Raw genomic sequence first — 24,769 nt, forward strand, 5'->3', positions numbered from 1 at the left:
ATCAAATGTTAATATAACAAATATTGAAACATTTTGTGTATGTTTATGGAGAAATAACACTGGATTGTTGTTGAAAAATATTATTTGAAATCCATAATTGATAAACTGGTAAACCGTATATGTTTAAAATGTAGTCTTGATTTCTTAGCGTCACCTTTTTTTAAAGAGTAAAAGTTTCCTATCCCACATTGTACTCCCAAAACTCTGCACTAACTCCATCCCGCAGTGCTTTTCTAAATACTGTTTAGCATGTTCAGCCATATCTCCTTTAATTCCCAAAGTCTTAAAATGGTCAAAGTCCAGCCGGCCCAATTTTCTCAGTCTTCTTGCTGCTGATCGGTAACACTTCCATGGCTGGGCTTCTAGTAAAAGGTGTTCAGAGCAGGAGGACAGGTCAGAAAGAAGTTGCAGCAAACCTGAATCTCCGTGGTTTAGGTGCACCCACATAGTCACAGCCAAACACAGGCAGAGGTGGAATCGAGAGCAGCCATGTTGTTTAAGATAGTCCTGCAGGGCCTCAGTATCTGACATTATATCCAGGTGAATGAAGGAGATATTGTTGGGAAAAGGGTTGGTCTGGTTAGCTCTCTGGATTAAAGTCTCATCCAAATCAAAACCCAGCATGTGGACTGGTCTTTGAGATGGATCCTCTTCAGTCAGGGTTTTCTGGATATGCTCGTAAAACGCCACTGTCAGCTCCTGAAATTTACAGGGAGAAAAAAATAAATTTGTGCAACTTTAAAATCACTTGTATATTAGGCTTTCCTGTATAGATATGGGTGAATGAAGGTCAAATATAATGTATGTATGTGAAGATATGAAAGTTCAATCCATGTAAAAGAAAAACAAAAGTCAATAATAATAAAAATACAGTATTTGACAGTTTCTGTTCTGTTGTATGAAGAACAGGTGCAGAGGCATGGGAATCATTCTGTAGGTCTTTATTGTACAGTCAGGTTAAAGGGAGTGTACAGCAAAATTTGAAACAGAATCTAATCCAGAGACTAGCGCAGAGTCTAACGCAGAGTCTAACAAATTGAGATTAAACCAGTGCTTTAAAATCCTGGGTGCGTCATGCACTCCTGTATGAAGGAGGCTATAGTGAAAAAATGAGAAATGTGGCCTTGACCAAAATGTAACTGTTATGTCTGAGGTTTGTGTGATTACGAGAAATGACAACTGTTATATGGGAAACAACGTTTTGTACCTTTGGAAGTAAATAAGCAATGTATTATATTTGTATACTGTTCACACATTCATGTACCACATGTAAAGCTTTCTATAATAATAACAACAATAATAATAATAATAAATAATAATAATAATAATTATTATTATTATACATAAAAATATAAAAATAACACATTTATTATCACTATGTTTTTATATGCACTTATAATGCAAACACTACCAACACCACTGCGAGAGCTCCTCTGGACCCCAGTCCACTGTATATCTCCATCTCAAAGCTACTAACCACTCCTTTGAAGATAGTGAGCTACAGGTCTTAGCCAGACAAAAGAAATGGTTTGAGAGGGGAGTTAAAGAGGCAATTTTTGTTAGAAGAGACAATCCTTCCTTGAACAGGAATGTGGCCCTTAGATATCATCTCTCTCCCATCTACAAATCCATTCTCAGACCCAGAACAAACAAAGGAAAGACAGAAAACAATAAAGCTAGCCAGGATGCCAACAGTCTTGTAAGCACCCATTAAGAGTTGTATGAATATGCTAATTATGCCTCAGGCACAGTGCACACTTAGTGTAGCTAGCCGACATACAGAAACTGTAAACAACAATTGTTACCAGTTTCTCCTCCCTTCAGACAGATATAAGCCAGTGTCCACCAGTAATATTACCAGAACTGAAAAAGGGGCTTCAGTCCTACAACTTTTTTGTCCATTTGACAGATTTAACTTTTGGCTTTTACTATGGATCAGACCTGGACGACTGAGGCATTACACAGATAGCAGCATTCTTCTTACCCCGGAGTTGCATCCCACGTCCAGAATGAGTGCCTTATGTTCGCCGTGGCCCACATCTTTTAATAGGGAAGCTGGGATCAGACTCAGACGGTTTTCCGGAGGATTAAAGGTGTAATAGTTTATAAAATTACCAAAAGGAGCGGCACCTGGATCATCTATTTCAGCTTCAACTTCACTGATTTTGGAACATGCTGCCATTGTTATGTGCGGCTGTAAAATGGTTCCGCGTGAAACACCCATCGTTAAAATGGTCCGCCGTTTTATTTAATTTACAAGTCACTAGATTATTGAGCAATTGCTTTCGTTATATTATGAATTTATTTTATCTTAATGAAAAATATAAAATATTTCTATATATATTTTAGAACAACGAACAATGTTTCATTGAATATTTCTTTATGTTTTCAGTTTCACGTTTGGCCCTTCCGAGATCCCATACTTTACGAAAGCAAGCGATCGTTGCAATCTAGCTGCTAACTTCGCGCACCGGTGACATTGGGGTGAAATATTCTCAGATATTCTCTTGGATGGTTTAAAAGGTAAATTAATCAATAAAAAATAATGCCCTTTTCATGTCGATAATGTTGGGCTAAATTTAGAGAAGCTAACTTCGGAGCTAACGCAAAAATGGCTTTGACCCCAAGTGGCATGATGTAGCTAATGTTGAAAGAAATACATTGATATCTGAAATATTGGTCTTTTCATCACTTTTATTACATTTATGTATTAGGCACACATACAAAATCAGACATACTGCAACTGAAGAGGTTGATGAGGAAACTGTCACACGGCATGCACGTCCTTGTCATTTTGTAATGAACGTGTAGTTGGTGTTCCCTGTTTTCCGTACGTTAAAATTGCTTGGTGGCTAGTAATTGCTCCAGCTTAGATTTAGGCTCCTGTCAGTTATATATGACACAAAATCTCCCACCACGTGGTCTGATATTGTATATGGCCAATCACTACAAATCTTACAATGTCTTTAATACTGAAATGTGTGCACTTAATAGCCAATAATACTGTTACTTGTATAAGTTGTGTGCCATAAATCCATTCACACACGCTGTTTTAAGTGCTTTTCAACAATCTCCTCCTACAAAACTAATCTTTTCTCTCTCTATAGAAAATTCACAATGGTGACCGGAAAACGCCTGGCAGACATTGGATACAGAGCCTTTTCTGCTTCCATGATGATGTTGACAGTCTATGGAGGCTACTTGTGTGTGATGAGGGGCTACCGCTACATGAAGAGGCAAGACCAGCTCAAGCTAGCTGCTGAAAACCAGGACCCTGATGTTATAAAAGACTGACATATTGGACTGGAGTGTTTTGCATAATGTGGTTGATATTTGATGATTAATGTACATTTGGCTTTATCTGGAATGGGGACGGGCAAAGTTTGAGGGAGATGTGTGAGATGTTTTATTTATCAACCAAATGAACAAGAATATATTTGCATTTGTGTGATCACCGTTGACATGGAATTGCATTGCAACTATTTGTAATATATTATATGCCATTAAAGTAACAGTTTGTCATTTGTTTTAGATCAATGGTTCACAAAGTGTGGGTTGAGAAGCATGGGTTTGGGGTTGGGAGAAAAAAAAGAATGACAACACTGTATTTTTTCTATTTTTTAAGTGAAAAAGTTCTGGTCAAACAGGTCTAGGTCCAAGAACACAATACAATATACAAAACACAATATTTAAACTGCTTTGTTCCTGTTGAAATGATCACCTTTTAAGATAATGGTCTTTTTATGCTGGATGCCCTACCTCTCACAACAAGCAACTCATCTAGGGAAGTACTAGTATAATTGCATTAAAATTATATTTCATTCATTCATTCTGTGCAGAGAAAAAAAAATGCTATAAAAATAAGAAATCACAAATTCCGCTTTTCAAAAAGATTATATTCTGAAATTGATTTACAAGGCACTCAATTGAGAACATTTGTACAGTTTAGCACAGTCCTCACAACCTGGATATCTCAAAAGGCAGTGACAATGTACAATTTCATCAATATTTTTTGGTTTCAGAAGTAGTAAAAAAAACAGTAAAACAAAAGTGAACACAAGTCGCCAAGTTAAATCCACAATAAATATCAAAGAGCCGAACGTGCTGTCATGAACAAAAACAATTAAAGCATATTGCACTTTGGACCAAACGCCAGATTTCCTCAGTTACTAGAACATATATACATCTTCTCAACTTAATAGTCCTACTGTGACGTTATAGATAGCCTGAAGTGCACCTTCTTAGCAGCACTGCCTAATTGTGATCTAGTGTGAACTAAAGGGATAGCATAGTATTTTTATATGCATTGGTTTAAAAGATACTGTAAAGCGTGTTTATACCTTACAGCTAATCATTGTATTGTTTTGGAGAAGAAAATAGGAGTAATCATTTTCAACTACTTTGTCAGGACAGACAAACGGGTTGATAAGTAAAAATTAATAGTAACTACTACTTTTGTGTTGAAATTTAAACTTAAATATAAATATTTGGTCTGGTACTATTTACATGTTGAAAGATGAGAAAAGATGATAGGCCATTTCTGTGGAACTGATATCCAAATTGGTATGGGTTGTATTACTTACTATAGGGATGGGATGAGATACAACTTCCACAAGACAAGATACAACAAGATGGGGCCCTTGAGTCAAGACGAAATTTTGATATACTAGGGTGCAGCCTAGTTCACGATTTTGACCTCGCAATTTTTGAGTTATATTATTTTAAAATTTTTGCTTTTAGTGTAACTGCCATTTGGAGGTGAGAAAATTTAAGTTTTTTTGTCCATGCCAAATGTAACACATGCAAAAAAAATCTGACAAAATAATTTTTTGCATATGTGCATAATCAATGCAATTTTATTTCACAAGATCTTGTGGCACCATGCATAGTTGTTATAGTGCTCTAAGGATGTCATTGCTCTTGTTTGTTCTCCAAAAAATGAACAATTACTTATGCTGGAAAACAAACCTTAAGTATCTTATAGACCCCTTCATACAAAAATCTGGACTATCCCTTGAATAGAATAATATAATCAAGTTCATCTGACCAATAAAACTGGGAGACAACTTTTAAAACAAATGGAGCCAAACGCCACACAAACTCAATCCCATTTTGTAAATTATAAACCACTCTCTAACCGCAAGTACTTTTCCTGTTTCACGGTTCTTGTTCCATTGTCAGAGTCTGTTCTTCAGTTCCCCAACACATTGTAAAGCGTGTGGGTGAAGTTTGATGACTAGAACAGGACTATAGGTGGCGCAGTAGACACTAGCTCTCTCGCGTGTCCCTGGCTGATGTGATGGTTGAGTTTATGGCGTTGCAGTGTCCGTTGGTGCCGTTGGAATCGGCCTCCTCCTCTGAGCTGCTCTCGATGTCGCTGCGAACGTCGTTGCTCACCTACAAAATAGTGAATAAAGTGAAATTTAACGTTGCTTACAATGTTATTGCTATTGGTATATTCAACACTTCTTCCATATATTTGGCAGCCATATTTTGATTTTTGTATTTAAAGATGCAGTGTAACGTTTCTGGTCTGCTATCTGCTTGAAAGCATCTTCACTCTAAAATGTTTGTCCCACTGAGATAACTGAATTTTCCTTTTGCTATATATGGCAGTAATTTATTTATGTAAGCTATTTATTGCATATTTTAATTTAAAATAATTTCCTCAGAACATTCAGCTTTACAGCTGTGTCACTGATACTTCATGTCTTGTGGCATCATTTCCAGCTCTGCCACAAATGCAAATGTGTCATGTCCACAGTAACCACCGGAGGGAGTCCTGACACAGTTCCCTAATGCAAAACAGTGGGACATGCCTTACATTCATGACACTGTTAAAGCATTACTCATCACCAGCAGCAGTTTGTTTGGGACACTGACATTTACTTTAGTACAGGTGGGCAGAGAGGCCAAAAAGAGAATAAGAGTAGACAAAATTCTATAATTTTAATTCAGTGCACAACATACACTGCCTGGCCAAAAAAAAGTTGCCACCTGGATTTAACTAAGTAAATAGGTACGAGCCTATAGGTACGAGTCAGGTCTAGGTTCAGCAACAGTCTGTGCTCAAAGAATGAGGTCAGCTGACACCTGAATATACTGAATGACCAGGTTATTCAATGGACTTTTTCTTCCCTGATGGCACAGGCATATTCCAAAATAACAATGCCAGGATTCATCGGGCTTAAATTGTGAAAGAGTGGTTCAGTGGTTCACACATCATGTCAATGATTTTCACACATGGATCGTCCACCACAGAGTCCAGACCTTAACCCCATTGAGAATCTTTGGGATGTGCTGGAGAAGCTTTGTGCAGCGGTCAGACTCGACCATCATCAATGCAACATCTTGGTGAAAAATTAATGCTACACTGGATGGAAATAAATCTTGTGAAATTGCAGAAGTGAAATCAAAACAATGCCACAGCGAATGTGAGCTGTAATTAAAGCTCAAGGCGGAACAACCAAATATTAGAGTGACCTTTTATTTTGGTGGTGACTTTTTTTTTTTGGCCTTGGCGGTGTAATTTATTACATTTATTATTATCAATATTTTATCATTGTATTTTATGTTTTTTAAACTATAAATCTCTCTAAAAAAAATCCCTGGGTGGCCTGAGTTACAGTTCCATGGAGACAAGCAGGTGACGCCATCAGGCCAAATTACAAGTCAGATCTGTGAAGACCTCGCCTATTCATAGTAAGAATGCATGAGTCCAAGGCATTTTCAACAATAAAAAAACACCTGTAATTGAGTACCGGTAAGTTAAATGGACGAATTTAGACCTTCCTGGATTAATGAGTTAATGTGTAACATTCCAGGCAAAGCAATAACATCTCCATGGAGATGAGCATGGACCAGAAAGGTTAAACAGTGCACCTTTAAATAATATTTTGTATTTAAAGTAAATATTGAAAGTAGTGATGCAACAAGTATATTTTTGCTATGTATTTATTGTCCATCTTCCATTTGAAGTGGATTTAACACAATAACTTTAACTCTGTACCATCCACCTCTCATATGTCTATCACTGTCTATGCAAGCCACTGAAAGGAAACTGAAGCTTTAAAAAACTTACAAGCAATGACAGTTAGGGCAGGTAAAGGCGCCAAGCGGACAGAGTATGAAGGAAAGCAGTGGACAGGGCAGTAGAGGAGGGTCACTGGGCAAAGACAGAGAAAAAGACAAGGATGCCCTCCCACAGTCCAGAAGGTGAAGAGAACCGCATCTGCTGACACCCACGCACACAACACAACACAAGAAAGAGAATTTATACAATGATTAAGACAGACATTTTCTAATCTTACTATTTGAGCTAAAGAAAGGTCTATATCAGGATGTTGAGATGTAAATTAATATTGACTATTTATAATTGGACTCTGTATCTTTTGATTGACTTACTGTTAGTGTTCTGGTAACATTTTGATTTGAAATTTACGTTTTGAAATCAGTGTTTAGTTCGCAGGGCACATTTTAAATATTCCAGACCAGGAAATTGAAGTACAGACTGCTAAAGTAATACAAGAATACCATGCAATTCAGAACAGTGGTTGGCAATAGTGGCCCAACTTAAGAAATTCATTTTTTTATTGCTGGGTTTCAGATGATATTTAATACAGATGGCGGCAGTTAAAATTCATATTGTTAAAATGCAGAATTGCGTTGTAATATAGTGAGTTCTTTGGTCTAGTCACTAATAGAAATGATCAGGTTCAACTTTTGTGAATTTATCTTTTGGATATTTCCTGGGAAAGTACAATGTAATGATTATCAATGTATTTCTTTTATTTAAAATACATATCAACGCCAATTTATCAGACTAATCCTAATCCTAATTTGTAAAACAGTAATGGGGTTGCCAAGATGAAATCCTTTTTATAATTAATCGTGATTGCAAATATAACAATATAATTATAAAAAAAACCCATATATTTTAAGTGACTTTAAAGGTGCACCATTTAGCTATTCCTCAAGTGTTTCACAGTATGGCATTAAACTAAGGTATTTTTGAGCAATAAAACACATGTAATTGATTGAATACAAGATGGATCGCCTTAATGCCATGCTGTGGAACATCCTGGAGAAAGCAATAACATCTCTATGGAGACAAGTATGTTGTGTAGCCCCTGCCAGAAAAGGTAATAGACCTTCAAATGTATATCTCCTCCAAAAAGTAAACCTAAGTGTTGACTGTTTAGGCGACAGTAACATCATCTTATCTTTCAGAAAGTTTGAATGAAATTATAGCTCTATGTGGATTTCACCAATTTTATGAATGTTTTAACAACTTTCAATAATTAAAACGTGATATTTGTTCTCATGTAACACTATAATTTATCATAGTTATATGTAGAGAGAGGAGTGACTGACCTTGCCGTGTGCGATGGCCTTGACAGCGATGCGCGCTATGAGGTAGCACCAGATGATGTGCAGCACTTGGAGCACCAGCAGTAAAGAGTTAAAGACCCACCAGGAGGGGAACGGGCCCACGATGTCCCAGCTCTCAAACATGGTCGAGTTGAGCACCCTGCACACAGAGACAGAGTGTTTTACAATTCAAGATACTTTATTTTGAAATATGCAACTCTTTTTTTTTTAATGGACCACTTAACCTGAGTGTTTCCTGTATAACTTTAAAACAAGACATATTTAAGCTTTAATTTGGTTGTCCAAACATAAAGATAACAGTGAGATAATGGTTTTGTATAACAGTATTGATCTGATTTTAGAAACAGGTATATTGACTTTTTCAAGCAGAAAAAGACAATAAAGATTTTTCTTTAGTGTTGGGACAAAATTTCATGCCATCAGATCTTGCAAAATCAAACTGAAAGCAAAAATATTCAATAAAATAAATACAAAATTGTAAGGGTCAAAATTGTGCATTGAACCAACCACATAATGTATTTATTATAAATTATAATCAAAATCCCTTTGTGTCAATCTTGTGGACTCAATCTCATTCTGGAATTCTGTCTCATTCCACCCCTAGTGTTTTTATAGTAGAAAAAAGGATATACAACATTTTTTATTTGACCAGGGCACTTACGGTAATTTTTTATATATTCTAAGTTTGTAGAGAGCCGTGGGCAGGGGTAGATGCAACCAGAAATGTGATGGGTACTCAAGTCTTTGAAAAGGCTTTTTAAAAATGCATCCAGGCTGTAATTGTCATTGAAGTTATGCCACAGTACTTCATGTACTGGTGCAGAGAAGAAATGAGTCAGCAAGCTGCTCGCATTAAACGAGTTGAGGCACAATGAGCACTATCATGATCAGAACAACGTCTCTGAAAGTGTGTGGACTTTAAAAACACAAAGGAGCTTCATGGGTTACAATCTGCTGAGTGATCTACACGCGCTTTGGATAGAGAAATGGAGTAAGCATGTGGAATTAGTGAAGTGTATGTAAATGACTAATCCCAAATGTAGATGTTCTGCTTGAGTCTGTGGGTGCTCTGCTCTGGGTGCTCTGCTATTATACTCATTACTATGAATAATTAGGATGCTCAGAATGCATAAGGTAAGTGAGGAATAACTTTGTACCAGTGTTAACTGTTTAAAATGAACTGTTTTTCACGTTTTTCAAAATCAGGTGCAGCGTCTATCAACTATTAAACCAAGTTATCCAAAACCAATTCCGAATTCCAGTGTTAATTTTTTTCCCCAGATCTAATCACTGACGTCGATTACATGCAGAACAAAGCGGCAGTAAAAAAAGCTCCCAATGGAGTTGAAGTTATGAAATGATTTGGTTAATGAGGCCTCCTGGAACTGCAGTGACGGCTGTAATTCTCCCAATAATTCCCTTTAGGGACAACAATGACACAACCGAATGCAATCAGACTGGAAACACTGAAAGAACTAAACCAAAAACAAACCATGACAACCCAGGTTCAAACTCAGGTTATCAAACACTAAAAGGATCAAATCAAAGTTTAAAGCAGGTCATGGAATCAAAAAGTGTGACATTCAGAAATAACACATCTACACTATTGTTAAAACAATGACAAATCCAGGACTAAAACAAGGTCTATTACAAACAATGTTATTGCTGTGCCTGGGATGTTCCACAGTATGACATTAAAGTTGTATGTCTTCAAGGAGATAAGCAGGTGTGCCACCGGCGTAAGTTACAGGTCAGACTTTTGGAGAGGTGACCCCACTCACAGTAAGAATGCACGTTTTTTTAGGTGTTTTGGAGCAATAAAATCATCTACTTTAAACAATGCAAGATGGAGAAGCTGAATGCCATTTCGTAATTTAAAGAAGGACTGGATGCCTATAACACAAAACATGTCAAAACGTTTAACTTAACTATGTCCATAAATTTGAATATATTTGATTTTATAAGTTATTTTACTCCTGATGTGGTTTCCTCTTGATCTATGATCACTCCCAAGAACCTTGTCTCATATACCTTTTCTATTTCAATTCCATTCCAAAACAATTTTATATGTGAATTTGCCTTACTGGATCCAAAAATCATTAAAAAAAAAATCAAAGGTATTATAAGAATATTTTTTTATCTTCAACATAGATCTCATTCCAATCATGATCACCAAGTTCCATTTTAATCGCCTCAATTGTCTCTGGCTGTCCAACTCTCTGTAACTTACATAACATTACATACATTTTCAATAGGACTGAGATCAGGGTTTTGTGACAGCCACTCCAAAACACTGACTTTGTTATCCTTAAACCACTTTGTTACCAGTTTGGCAAAATGCTTTGGGTCATTGTCCATTTGGAAGACCCATTTGCGCCCAAGCTTTAACTTCCTGGCTGGTGTCTTGAGATGTTGCTTCAGTATTTCCACATAATGTTCTTTCCTCATGATGCCATCTATTTTGTGAAGTGCACCAGTCCCTCCTGCAGCAAAACAACCCCACAACATATTTCACAGTTGGGATGTTCTCAAGTTTGCAAGCTTCCCCCTTTTTCCTCCTTTAAACGTAATGATGTTCATTATAGCCAAACAGTTTCATTTTAGTTTCTTCAGACCACAGGATATGTCTTCAGAAATTAAGTTATTTGTCCCTGTGCGCATTTGCAAACTATAAGCTGGCTTTTTTATGTTTCTTTTGAAGTAATGGCTTCTTTCTGGCAGAGTGGCCTTTCAGCTCATGTTGGTACAGTAGTTGTTTGACCCTGGATAATGACACATTCTTATCAGCTTCAGCAGCATCTTCAGAAAGTCTTTTACTTTTGTTTTTGGGCTGATATGTACATTTCAGACCAAAGAACATTCATCTCGGGGACACAGAACCCGTCTCCTTCCCGATTGGTATGACATTCCCATGGTGTTTATACTTGCGTAGAATTGTTTGAACAGATGAACGTGGCATCTTGAGACATCTGGAAATTGCACCAAAGGATGAAACAGACTTCTACAATTCTCTTCCTGATATCTGGGCTGATTTCTGTTGTGTGTTTCAGGTGTGCCTTCAAATACATCCACAGGAGTGTCTCTAATTAACTCAAATGTTGTCAATAAACCTGTCAGAAGCTTCCAAAGACATGATTATCTGGGTGTTCCCAAATTGTTTAAATGCATAGTAATCTTACTGTATGTAAACTTCTAACTTTGTTTTTTAGTAATGAAACATTTTTTAGTAATGAAAAATTTTACAAAAAATCCTTCTCATTATGCCACTATTCCGGCATTTGGCAAATAGAAATAATTTTGGTAATCCTAATTGACCTAAAACAGAAAGAAGATTAGTTGATTTCATGTCAGACCGTGAGAAAAAAGCATGTGTCTTTTAATGTATATAAACGTCTGGTTTCAACTGTATGTCTACTTTATTTTTCTTTAACTTAATTTCAAACACCACAAAAAACATCAAATGATCACCTATATCGGTCAGAAATAATCCAGTTTTGACTTTTCTATCCATTTGATTGATAACATTTGTCAACGTAAGTCACGCTATCCTTAGTTATTTTACTAGGTCTTCATATTAAAGGGTACATACCCAAACCAAACATACATAGTGCACCCTTAAGCTAAACTTCTTCACACCTAATTTGAGTAGATTTTTACTAGTCAAGCGCCAATAGAAGTACTTCTCATGAAAAATTATGATGCAACTTTTTCCTTGAACTACACAAATCAAGATAAATACACTCAATTAAAGCTATTTTAACTTGTTTAAGATAGTCATTTTGCAGTGTCAAATCTAAAGCAACAATTAACCCAGTACTAATGCATGAAAATAAAATAAAACAAAACCATCTCTCACATCTTTCCACTAGTCCCTACTCCCCAGTTTGACCACCTCTCCTATCCTGTTTTCTCCATGTTGCGACCAAGTGCTTGGCTGAGGTCACGTGTCCCTTTTATAACACAGGTGATGGACAGGTGTATGTCAGCTGCCCCACGCCCCCCACAGCGGTGTGCCTTTCCAAACCAAGTACCTTCAATGGCAACACTAGCTCTTATCACTCATCCACACAAGACACTGAATATAGGAGCTCCAGTTACACCAACCACTCACTGCTTCACCATTGTGCTTCTTCTCCAAGCTGGAACATGCTTTTCTGGGTTGGTAGGACTAAGTCTTGGACTGAGTGCATAGAAATGTACAAGGAGTTATCAGAGGTGGGTAGAGTAGCCAAATATTTAAGTAAGAGTACGGTTACTTAAAAATAATATTACCGGTAAAGAATGGTATGGGAAGAAAATAAACTTCCCACCTCTGTAGTAATGAAAATTTTGAATACAAAATTATTTTTTGCAAATATAGTTTACTTAAGTTGCATGATATTTCACTGACTAAAACAAAAATTAACGTTTTGATTAAAAAGACAAAGTACAACAAAATGCAAACTTTTTGTTATAAGTACCACTGTCAAGAGAATGAATCACACACAGTAGTAGGCACATGGAAATTGCCACATGAGTCTTACAAACCGACTTCTGTTGCATCATCTCATAACATAATGGAGGACAGTGTGACAGAAGAAAGTGAGAGAGCGAGTCAAACCAGCTATGAGAAGGAACGTACAATCGAAAGTGTGCAGCACAAATACGTTAACCTCAGGCAACTTCCTGCCACCGTGGGTTTTTTTTGTTTTTTTTGTTCCAACTTTGTCAGTTCAAACATTTGAGGAAATGCATTTACCAAAGATTTACCTTTTGAAATACCAGTAACATAACTAATGTAACACAATTTCAACTCTCTGAGAAATAGACCTGTCATAGTAATTATAATATGGACTTGTTCAATATATTATGGAAAAAACTGTACTGAATAATTATTGCCTTTAAGGCAAAAATCATATTAAATCAGAAAAGAGGGAGCCACTGTCTGTGTGAATGGTCATGATTTTTTATACTACCGGTAAATGTATCAAAAATCATACTAAATCAATACTAAAACCAGTATCAAAACTAGATACTCATTTGAATAAGTACTGATACTAAAAAAGTCACATTCACGGGACAGAAATGGACCTTTCCTGAATAGCTTTAGAATGATCTTGAGCTGTATCAGAACAAGTATATACTCACAGCAGCACATTCACAATTTTCTAAATTTACAGAATGCATAAATTGACTAATTAATAACTAGGGCTGGAACTGCACATGGAAAAAACAAAGGCTTGTTGACAAGACATGTGACTTTCTGTACAAATTTACGGACACTATAATATTCTAGTTTGATTGGTTAGATTTAAGTCTAGTTTTAATATTTTTTGGCTGTCATTGAACTTTTCATTGCAACACTGGAATTTCCCCATTCTGAGACAGTTTAAAGTTAAAATTATGAAATTGCTAAGACGAGAACAAAATTTACTGATCCAACAACAAAAAAATAGACTTAATATTTTAAATACTATGAAATAATAGAAAAGAAAACAATAAACTATATCTTATGTTCTAAGACTTCATAGATTAATATTTGGAAAAGAGCTGTAAAATGACTGATATCACACGGAGCTGTTTTCTGCACTCACCATATGGGATAAATGATTAGCCTGGTGACGAAGAACACAAGACTGAACACAATGAAGATGGAGTCACACACTCGCTGGTACTTGGCATAGTTGGCCATTTTGGCAGCCTGAGGGAAAGAAAAACACATTTACATGAAGCATTGTCAAGTTTGGCAGACATGAATGATGACTGCCTTTATCAATGACTAGCATAGTATTACACAGGGTTTAGACGATTTACTATTGTGGAGATTTTTAATGATCCTGATACAACCTTTGATTAATCACGCTTTAGTCCTGGTTTACTCCTCATTTATATCCCATTGCTAACCAAGAGTTGTTATTTTATCATGATAGAGTTGTTACCTTTTCATGATAAAGTCAAGCAACAATTATGAATTTTCAAACACTGCAATTATTTAAGTAATATTATATCATTTGCAAACATATCCAGTCTTTTTATCGAAACAAAAATTGCTCACCCTGTACTTTAGACGTCTACAAAACATGCTGAAATGCATAGTATTCTTGTATTAGTTTTGCAGTTAATATTTAAATCTTCTCAAATGCTAATGCTCCTGGTGGATGTACATATAGTTATTTTTAAGTAACTTTACTCTTACTTCAGTACAATTTTTGTCTACGCTACCCATATAAAATAAATAAAATAACTCACAATTAGTTTTTTACTCCCGAAATTGTGCAGCCTTTCTAGAATATATATATTTTACTTTGATACTATTACCAAAACCATACAAAGTCATACTATTGCCATTTTAACAGCACCCGACAGTGTACAGTTCACAAGTGCTATGTCATGGTTTGCACTTGTAAACCATATAAGTGAACTGGAGCCCAGAGGAAGTGACTGGGCGTGTGCAGTCACTGAGGATGAGCTCATGAGAAAACAGGGCTTTGGGGGATCACGTTTCTCTGACCTCCAGCAGGAAGTCGGAGGCGTCGTGCACGGCCATCACCAGGCTGCCCACGCGCACCATATTGTTGGCGTAGGAGAAGCTGATCAGGCCCACTGTCGCCAAGTGGTGGATGAACATTACCAGGAAGTCCTATGGGAAGACAAAAAACAAGAAGGATGGTATTAAAGACTGCGTTTTTCAGTCTCTTGTGAGTTCTCCTTTTTTCCCCTTGTAAGCAGTCATATTTGTTTTAATATGGACAGACCAATGCGTGTTCCTGATTGGCTAATCCACGTGTCAATCACAGTAGACTCGTAGAATTTTTCATTCCCTGCATAGTCTGAGCAAGGTCACCTCCAGTTCATTATTGACATTTGTCTGTGGTTACGTCATCATCCAACTATTACAGTTTGTCCTTCTTAAACATTATCAGTTTCTTTGGTCACTGGTTTAACTGAGGCACTCTGCTGCACTTCATTTAATCTCGGCTTGTCTCCAGGCTGTCCTTCTTAGCTCTTATTTAAATCTCCTTGTGAAAAGCATGGTCAGACTTGAATGTCTGATACTAACGTGTGTAAGCGTTGAGTATACTCATGTCACTGGGTCACCCATTGCTCCTGACAGGTTTCCTTGAGGCTCTGCTTGTGGGTTAAATACTTCAACCTGTGAGGAAAAATGTACCTAAATCTAACTGTCATGTTAGCTAAGTGCTTCACTAAGTAGTTCTATTGTAACTGCATTTGAGGGAAAAAAACAATATTGCCTGTGTTTAAGTTTAATCTTCAAACCACTGGGCTAGTCTCTGTAGAGTAAAAGTATAATAAAGGGAAATGTTGCTTTGCCATTTCCATGGAGACAAGCAGGTGATGTCCACCAGGCCAAGTTACAGATCAGATCTGTGAAGAGGTAACCCCACACACAGTAACAAATCATGTATTCAATGTATCTTTGTGCAATAAAACATCTGTTGATGAATCAATAAATGCCATACTTTGGAACATTCAAGCAGGTGGTGGACTCCTCAGCAGAAATATTTCATACCTTTTAATAACTTCAAACCACTGGTTCTATGTGGACTAACAGTATAAACAATGCATAAATGTTACTTAAAATTTATAAGGAACTTAAAAACTGAAGTGAATGTTGTCTGACTCAACTATAGACTGTGACAGAGAAAACATGACAAAGGGAGGAACAAAAGGAGGTGGGTGATGTGGGCAAAAGATTAACATTGTGCAGACATAAGGCGGACATAAGGTGGGACATGTGGAGCTGACAAGAGAGAGGGTCACAGAAGAACAAAGAACTCAACAAGCTGCTGCTGCATTAGAACAGTGCTGTGACAAGCCTTTCATTCATAAATTACCACGGTTTAATACAGCTTTAGGTTCTTTTAATTTCTTTTAAGCTGTTGTTTTTTCTTTTCTTTGTTTTCTGTTTGTGAAATCTTTGAAGAAGAAGCGGCTGCGTGCCATGTGACCCTGATGGCAAAAAGTACTTTGTAATTGCCAGGCAAATCCAGAATATCTCTCTGTATTATTTATAGAGGGATATCAGTCTGGTCCCCACTCCCTTTGTTGCATCTCAAGCCAGAACCAAACATGTTCATGCTATCAGATTTGTTTATTCCAGTGAAGCATGTGAAACGAAGGAGCTCATTGGTCACCCATGATTATGAAAATGATATTTCTCTCTCGTGAACAGACTTTGCTCATTGACTCCAGAAATCAGCCATTTTTTTCAGCCACATAATTTTTCCCTTTAATTTTTCCCTTATAAGCAACCATATTTGTTTTGGTATGGATGGACTGTGCAATGCAATGCTTACTCATGTCAGAGGGAATTTATTTTCAGATAAAAAATGTATACATAAACAAATCTTGGCAATGAAAACTGCCACCATATGTAGTGCCACATAAACATAAAAGTGCGTGGTCTGAGGCAGCTTGTCCCACTGTGAGGAATTTGTGTAATTCTAATAGAGTTAGGCCTGCTCCTAATCACATGACAGGAGCGCTCTCAAGCTCCACACACAAAACTTCCACTGAGCAGCACCGCACCAGACACACCCCCGAGACAAAAAACAGCTACATGACTGTCATACAACTGTGGCTACAAATTTCACCACAGAATTCCCACGACTATATAATTAGTCTAGAAAAGTTTACAGGAAGTTATAACATGTCTTGGAATTTTATTTAAAAAGGAATCGTTTAAGTAAATTAACTCAATTATATAATTATATCAGTACATAAGAGTATAATACACTGAAATCACTTTAACTGCTATTTATCTTATTATCTTTACTTATTGCCTGTGGACTGATTTTGGCTTAGAAGCTTAAGCCAGACACACATTCAGTCTTAACAATATCATTTATTAAAATTTGGGACTGTTATGAAGTACATGGGTTTCTTCTACATGGGTTTCTTGTTTATATATTTTAAAGTTCCTGCACCTGACTTCTTTCTTGCAATTCAGGAAAAAGCCTTTTACCCCATATAGTAGTATAACTGTGAAATAAAATAAATGAGTAATGACTAATATTGAATGAGAACTACAAGGAACTGACTGATAGGGCCAGACATTTACATCCAATGAGAGATGCTGTTGAGAATCATGTGGAAACAATTTATTGTGACCATCCCAGGCAGTTGTTGACCAGTTGTGGGGTTAAAATATGACCCCTTGAGTAGAACGTGAATATGCAAATGTTGGTTAATCTGTCTGTCTGTTATTGACCACTGATCGTTCCACTGTTTGATTTTCTAACTTTCTGCCCAGCGAGGCGACCACTGTTGAAAATATAAATTAAATAATTTCATAATTCATAAATAATTAGATCACGTACACAGGAACCACTGTCTCCAAAGAGTTCTCCCAGTGAAACCATCTTTAAATGTGTTAATAAAACCTAATAGCATCTAATTTTAACTAGGGGATTATGTAAGTATCATTAAGTCATGTTTCGCATTTTGCACAGCTGAGACAACCTGCTTATCGGGATTCTTTTTTTCATCTCCATACCTGAACAATTACTGTAGGAACGTCTTTAAACTTTATATATACCTTTCTATATAAACTTTATATGCTGTATACCTAAAGATAATACCAACCATAATTATCTTAATGTAACAAGGACTTTACAGCACGTTTTTTGTCTCATTTATGAAGAAGAAGGGACTGAAACATATACTTAAGTCATATTTTTTATCAATAACTTCAGGTAGCAAGTAGTAATACGAGTTATTTAGAAATTATCAACTAAGATCTGGACCTTGATTTCAAATAGATAGTGGAGATACTTTCAACAGGTGCTTTGATTCAATGTTATTTACATCTGTTATTCACATAACCTGACCTGTGAGTATGGAAAAATTCAGTTTATAAAATTATTATAGGAAGCCATTGGTAACTCCATGGAACTATATGGTATTTTACAAAAGATTGACCACAGAAATGAGAAAAAGTTCAATTATACCTGTGAAATACAAAATGTAAAAGTAATTTTATCTCAGTTGTGACTTTTCTCACCTACAGACTTACTCACTCAAAGTTTTGATTTGTCTTCCCACTGTAAGAGTACTGCTACACTACCACACAACACATCATTAAAGAAGGAATAAAAGTATAGTGTGTGAAAACTGAAGTTGTAAATTGATGGTAAATGTAAATGTATATAGAATCTTACCTTTCTTTTAATGTCGATGAACTGCGAGAACATGAGTGACCAGTAGAACGCCAACTGTGTTACATAGAAGTAGTACATCCTAGAGGTCAGCGGCTAGAAACCACAACAAAGAATACATTAATTATGCATTTTTATACCAATGGTGAGTAATAACAATGCAAGTATTTTTGTTTATTTAAATATATTATGGCCCATAGGCTTTACGTGGATAGGACTTTTTAGTGGGGGTAGGATTGGGTAGGGTTGCACAGTTATTAGCAAACAAATTAGAGTAGCAATATGAGCTTTCACATTCATCAAAATGCAAAGGGTGCAGTGATTTACATAATAATCAGTTGACTGCAAACTACTGCTAAAAACATACCTTGCTAAACCTGTAGTTTAACATCTACAACATGCATGTGATAGTTAAGCAGCTCATAGTTCAGTCTGTGGATGTGTTCCCTGATCATTGGCTTATTGTTATGTTTATTTTTCAGTATTTCAATTGATTCATGCATCTTCCTGAAGATGAGAGACAGGCCTCTACTTTGACAATGTTTAAATCCAAGCGTAAAAAAGTTCTGTTTAGCTGTGCATATGACTGAAAGGGTTTTTATTCTACACTCTTGATTGATGATTATTTATGCTTTGATTTGTTGTATTGTGATTTTAATGTGTTTCTTATTCTGTAAAGCACTTTGAATTACTTTGTGTACAAATTGTTCTATACAAATAAACTTGCCTTGCCTAATCCTGTATTGTGCTGCATTCGGGGCATGGGTGCTCAGAAAACCCGCCCAGTGAGTTAAAAAAATAAAATGTAATCAGATTCCAGGTGGTTAAAAAATGTCACATTCCACAGAAAATTTTCCACAATAAAAACACATAAAAAATGAAATATGCCGCTTGCTACACTGAAATGTAACTATGAATGGGGCCAGTCAGTTGCAGTTATGAACAAGAACTCAACCAGTTTCTATTAGCAAGCCGTTTTTGATCAATATTGTGGGATACAATGCATAAAATGTAAGTATCATCCCAAAATTGCGCAGGTCTCGTTGGCATGAAAGTCGCAATACAAAAACTACTACATTCTGTGCTATTTCCCTTCCTACCTCTGTATGTTGTAATGTCCCTTTCTGCAGTACACATAACAGTACAGTACATGAAATAATTAAGCTTGCGTGACCCAGCTTATGTACACAAAGATCTATTTCTTGTCAAAATTACTATCATGTGCATTCACTTTCCCATGCTGTTGCTCTCTATGGGAACACTACAAGTTACAAGGTCTCCAAAAACTATATTTTTCTCTTTTAAAGACACCATAGTGGGTTTTTGTTGAATATTTTGTGTCATATTTTTTGGAAGAAGCGACTGATAATATATATAGTTTACATGTAGCAGGCCCCTTCGGTGACAGAAAGCCAAGCAAACTAAGCTCTATCCAAACACTGAATTCCTCAACAGTAAATACATGGAAAAAACATACTGTCCACTCATCTACTGGGCCGGCAGCAGTTTGTTCACACTACAGAGATCTTTAAATATTACATTTTGTAGAAGAAATGAAAATAAATAAAGCATAGTTTAATTGTAAGGGTTGTGCAAGAGTAAACTTACCTGATAGGGGTAACCGTACCAGCAATGCCTTGTGTCCCACATCCAAGGAGACTATCAACAAAAGTAGATTGAATAGTAAATTAATGTGCATGATTTTTTTTCTTCTAAGAAAGCCATTACATATATTTTAATGTCTTGGGATGGTTTGCACAGTATTTATATGTACGTTATTTTACAATTTCACAATTACTTAGACATTTATGACCATTTTTGTCTAGCTCCTAATCTGGTCAAATTATGGACCGCTAGAAGAATAGAGACAGCGACTGTGTAATAACACCTACAATAAATTGACAAATCTAAACCATCTATCAATGCATTTTGGTTGTACATAATACCCTGATACTTAAATGTACAGTATGATTTTTTTCAGGAGGAATCCTAACCCATATCAAGTACAGGATTCCATGAAAATAGAAAGTTAAAATCATACTTCAGAACATTCTCCGGGAAGATAGATAGAGACACATGTTTTTCTGTGCAATTAACACAGCGCAAAAACATTCTTTAATTTTACTCTATTTTCAGACTAAAAACATATTGTGGCTTTAAGAAAAATACTTGCAAAAGAAAAATGAGAATATAAAAATGACCTCACCTGCCATAGAAACTGCATTCCATATATAAATATACCTAAATAAAATGTAAACCTCCACCTAGAAAACAAAAATAAAACATGAATGAACAACCACTAAGCATTTGTAGCATTTGTTGTAACGTGAGAATATTTATTTTGAGTATTTAGACTGGAATAGAAATTATTGGCTCTATGAACAACAGTAGCCGGCTAGTTCCAATCAGAGCGACACTATGAGAGAGATTTCTGCTCTAATGTATTAATCCCTATGAGGTTTTGCCAAGTCATGCCAAAATAAATTAATCGTGACAGATCAGGCAGTGGACAGTGAGCTGCGGGGAAATGTCACTGACAACAAACTTCACACAAAAAAGAATAGGAGTGGAAATGGCTGTCCCTCCCACTGGATTAACTTGACTTAAAGTAAGAAAATGTATCTGCCAATTGGGTGCATGCAATTTTGTCACTTTAACACAAAAACAAATCTGAAATCCTGAATAGCCAAGCAAGAAATATGCAGAAAAACAGCAAGATATATATTTATGGCGGTGAACTAAGGCAGTAAACAGGAGCCGCTGCTGTCCCTCAGTCTCCTGTCTATGTAGTCCTGCTGGGGGTCAGAGTTCAGGGGTCAAACGTACATGCTCTCACAGAACTTAGTGTGCGTGCTGGGCTTGTCTTGGTTCCTGCGGTGTCTGAACCAGCGCTGCACTTTCCGCACGTCCCAGTCCAGCTGCTTCGACAGGCCATCAAGGCGCCGCGTGTCGGGGTTCTGCAATCAAAGTAAAAGAAATCCTTACCCACTACAACTCCATACTAAACTAAACTAAGCTCAACATTCCAGTGCACTGTCCTTCTAATAAATTAATTGAGATAAATAAGTAAACTAAAGAATGAATGAAAGAAAAAGCTCAAAATGATTACTCAAGACTGGAAGTGAGGCAATAAAGTGACAAAAGATTTTACAACAGTGAACTTCTGCCTTCTCAGAAACAGACCTCCATTGGATTTATATAGCGCCTTTCAAAAAACCCAACCCAGTGTCTTGTTAGAAATCATATTACTACATCACCAGGCACTTAACTTTATCTACCAATTCCCATCACGGCCGGGCTGACAAATTTTACAAGGTCTTCAGTTCCAAACCCAGATGGCGTGGCGAGTAGGTTACACATTCTCCCCTTGTCATGGTATCTAACAAGAGTACCCACTTATCCAAATGCTGTTCAAATCCCTTAATTACCTCACTAACCTAAAGAGGCTTTCAGAGCTTTTAACCATGTTATAGTTGTTTCCCCTTCTCATTTATCTTCTTGGAGTTGTTTTTGGACTGATTCGTGCATGTTTGAGTAAACTATAATGACTTATTTTCAAGACACCATATTGCCGATCAGTCCCTGTTTTCACTGCCACCAGCATAAGGCAACTGCTCTGTACTTACTTCATTTTCAAATTTTATTTTCTTAATCGGTGATACATGTAGGATTTGGCAGCCTTGTGTAGTCATTTTGGTACAAATGGAGAAAAAAAAACACTACTCGCTTTTGGGATCTGCAGCTATCCATCAGAGGTGCAGATTTGACTCTGCAGTTTTCTAACGCAGAAGTCAGTGGACTTGTTCTTTTTATTAAGTTGTTTTAGATGAACATTGTATTTAAAATGTCAGTTTGGTCAGGACCAGCACAGTGTACAGTCTTGGGTTAGTTGACACAGATAGTGATAATAAAATAGTATTGTTGCAGCACACCTTTGTGATGGATGTAAACACTTTTTCAAGCACAGCATTGGGTTGGGCTCTCCGTCCTACGCCCGCCTGGATGTGAAGACTCCGGGCACAAGCACTGGCAATGAACCTGGAATACAGAGAAAAACAGGTCAGCACAAGGCATATAATGGGTGTGTGTGTGCAGGTGTGTGTGACAGCAATGAAACAAAATATGCCTCAAAATAATTTCTGTATGTAATGATATAATGTATGGAAAAAGTCATTCAGCTGAGAGACCAGGACATAGAAAAAGATGCAAATAGTTTGTTGAGCTCTGATGGGGGACGTGTGAAGCAATTTAAATTACTGATGGGCGTAGCATAGTTTTTTTGTTTTTGTTTTTACCAAGTAATGTTATGGCATATATCAACATATTGATCCAATGCTAATATCAATGAGTCCGGTGCACAGCTTCTGCAACTAAAACTCAGTATGGAACATAAATCTCAAGATAGTTAACGTAACTCTGAGTGAGCAGGCTTGGGTCTGAGTTGGGTCCATATATGCAGGGAGTGATTTGGGTCCATGTCAAGTTTTGCACAGTAGGTGTGTGGGCTATTTTATATAATCTAACAAATAAGAGCCCAAAACATCTCCAAATAAAGAACTACAGCAAACGTCAAGCATAACCAAATGTAAGAGCTCATAGGTTTATTTCCCCCCAAATACTGAAGATAGTTGCTAATCTTTAAGCTGACTGCATACTGAACAAATATTTAATAACTTCACCTAAATAAAGCCCAGAAAGCCATGACCCTAAATCGTGTTATTTTGCTAAATCCTTTTACACCACTTTGTTGACATTTTACACACAGAGCTGTGAAATGAAGTCTGGGTCAAAATATCAGTCTTAAGGAGGTATGCCAACTATGTCCTGGACCGAGGAGACGTGAGAGGGGCAAGCAGGCTTCATCACGACTCACCAGTGGAGCAGATGTAGTACCAATTAGCTACAAGGACATAATATTATCTGATCTATAACAGAAATAATACCACAAATTTACCATGGAACATCTGCAATGCTCAAGATGTGTTTCGACAAAACCAAATAATTAATTATGGAGGCTATGAATGGTTTTACTGTTAACTAGGAATACTATATGAATGTAAAAACAATATAACTTCACTCAGGGCTGGTGATATGAAAAAAGTAAATATAAATAATAAATAATACTCATCATCATCATAATCATTTTTGCCTGCAAACTGATCTACCAAAATATTTTATATGGCTTTTCCTAGAAACATAATTTATTTAAACAGTTAAGTCGTACTGAGATTTGGAATATTTTTCAGGGAAGTCCTGGCCTCCTACATCCACACAAACATACCCAGACATGGTGAGAACATACAATCTTCACCAAGAAAGGGCCTCACAGCAACAGTAAGGACCTTCTTGCTGTGAGGTGAGAGCGTGAATCTCTACACAATTGTGCTGCCCAAATTTTACTTTTTAAACATAAATTGTAAATCTAATAACAAGCACAACACTTGTTAGTCCTGCTCTCCAAATGCAATCATATTAGGTCCTATATTACTTGTAATGTTACCTCCTCAAAAACATACCAGGAGTTGTGTTTTACTTCATTCCAAAGCCCAAATACGCTTGTTCCACCTTGTGATGTCACAAAGCAGTATTTTAAATTCCATAGCTGAAATCATTCAAAAGACCCTAGTGAAAGTGTATGGATTTAAAACAAACACAGTTCATCACAAACAGGTATGTTTCTGATGAGGAAACAACATAACAGATCAGAAAAGAACATAATATGGGCCCTTTAAAGATTCATTCATGTTTTCAGTGTGAACAAACCAGCTGTATTGAAGCGTGAAAGCTCCTCTCCTGCTGAAATGTCTTTTGTGCCAGCCGTGCACATACAGGCTTTCTTATGATGGGAACGGGACACTCAAAACCAAACAACCATTGCCTTTCATCAGTTTAAGACAGAGATGGGAAAAAAACAACAACAAAAAAAACACATTTGTTTGACAATTAACCATGTGTTAAGTCTTTTTCTTTAACCACTTGCTGTACTTGTCCTCCCTGTTTGTATTAATCCACAAATCTGCTCCACCTCTTCTACTGTTATCATAAGTATATTTAAAGCAGTATCAAACAGTGTTTTTTCACAGCTGGTTTACATTACAATCAATTTTATTTTATTTTTTATTTCACACCACAATTTGGTTTAGTCTTTCAGTTCACACGCCAGATTACATTAGGTGCACTTGAAATGACCTTAATACAGAATAGGTTTTGTGCAAAATTAA

General features: G+C 36.5%; 3 protein-coding genes across 3 annotated transcripts in view; 1 reads left to right on the plus strand and 2 right to left on the minus strand.

The window, feature by feature from the left end:
- Positions 1–149: 149 nt before the first annotated feature.
- LOC117371082 (pre-miRNA 5'-monophosphate methyltransferase) lies at positions 150–2,204 on the minus strand. Its single transcript, XM_033966685.2, has 2 exons — positions 1,985–2,204; positions 150–699 (listed from the first exon to the last, which is right to left on the minus strand). The coding sequence occupies exons 1-2, from the start codon at positions 2,180–2,182 to the stop codon at positions 151–153; spliced, it is 747 nt and encodes a 248-aa protein (XP_033822576.1). The 5' UTR covers positions 2,183–2,204; the 3' UTR covers position 150.
- A 220-nt stretch (positions 2,205–2,424) lies between these two features.
- LOC117371051 (cytochrome c oxidase assembly protein COX14 homolog) lies at positions 2,425–3,522 on the plus strand. Its single transcript, XM_033966640.2, has 2 exons — positions 2,425–2,523; positions 3,108–3,522. The coding sequence occupies exon 2, from the start codon at positions 3,118–3,120 to the stop codon at positions 3,292–3,294; it is 177 nt and encodes a 58-aa protein (XP_033822531.1). The 5' UTR covers positions 2,425–2,523; positions 3,108–3,117; the 3' UTR covers positions 3,295–3,522.
- A 353-nt stretch (positions 3,523–3,875) lies between these two features.
- cers5 (ceramide synthase 5) overlaps positions 3,876–24,769 on the minus strand; it is a 31,699-nt gene continuing 10,805 nt past the window's right edge. The window contains exons 2-10 of the mRNA XM_033966461.2: positions 22,481–22,586; positions 21,375–21,505; positions 20,755–20,812; positions 20,157–20,207; positions 18,552–18,644; positions 14,882–15,010; positions 13,965–14,071; positions 8,374–8,530; positions 3,876–5,397 (exon numbers count right to left, since the gene is read on the minus strand). Of these exons, the coding sequence (XP_033822352.1) occupies positions 5,269–5,397; positions 8,374–8,530; positions 13,965–14,071; positions 14,882–15,010; positions 18,552–18,644; positions 20,157–20,207; positions 20,755–20,812; positions 21,375–21,505; positions 22,481–22,586 (961 nt within the window). The 3' untranslated portion in view covers positions 3,876–5,268. The remainder of the gene's footprint in view (positions 5,398–8,373; positions 8,531–13,964; positions 14,072–14,881; positions 15,011–18,551; positions 18,645–20,156; positions 20,208–20,754; positions 20,813–21,374; positions 21,506–22,480; positions 22,587–24,769) is intronic.

This window comes from Periophthalmus magnuspinnatus, chromosome 5, assembly GCF_009829125.3.
Source record: "Periophthalmus magnuspinnatus isolate fPerMag1 chromosome 5, fPerMag1.2.pri, whole genome shotgun sequence".
Lineage (NCBI taxonomy): Eukaryota > Metazoa > Chordata > Actinopteri > Gobiiformes > Gobiidae > Periophthalmus > Periophthalmus magnuspinnatus.

Excerpts from the sequence above, each read along its gene's own strand:
- LOC117371051 (XM_033966640.2), top strand. The coding sequence starts at position 3,118 with ATGGTGACCGGAAAACGCCTGGCAGACATTGGATACAGAGCCTTTTCT.
- LOC117371082 (XM_033966685.2), bottom strand. The coding sequence starts at position 2,182 with ATGGCAGCATGTTCCAAAATCAGTGAAGTTGAAGCTGAAATAGATGAT. Across the intron at positions 700-1,984 it reads ACGTGGGATGCAACTCCGGG|GAGCTGACAGTGGCGTTTTA; the intron begins GTAAGAAGAATG and ends TGTAAATTTCAG.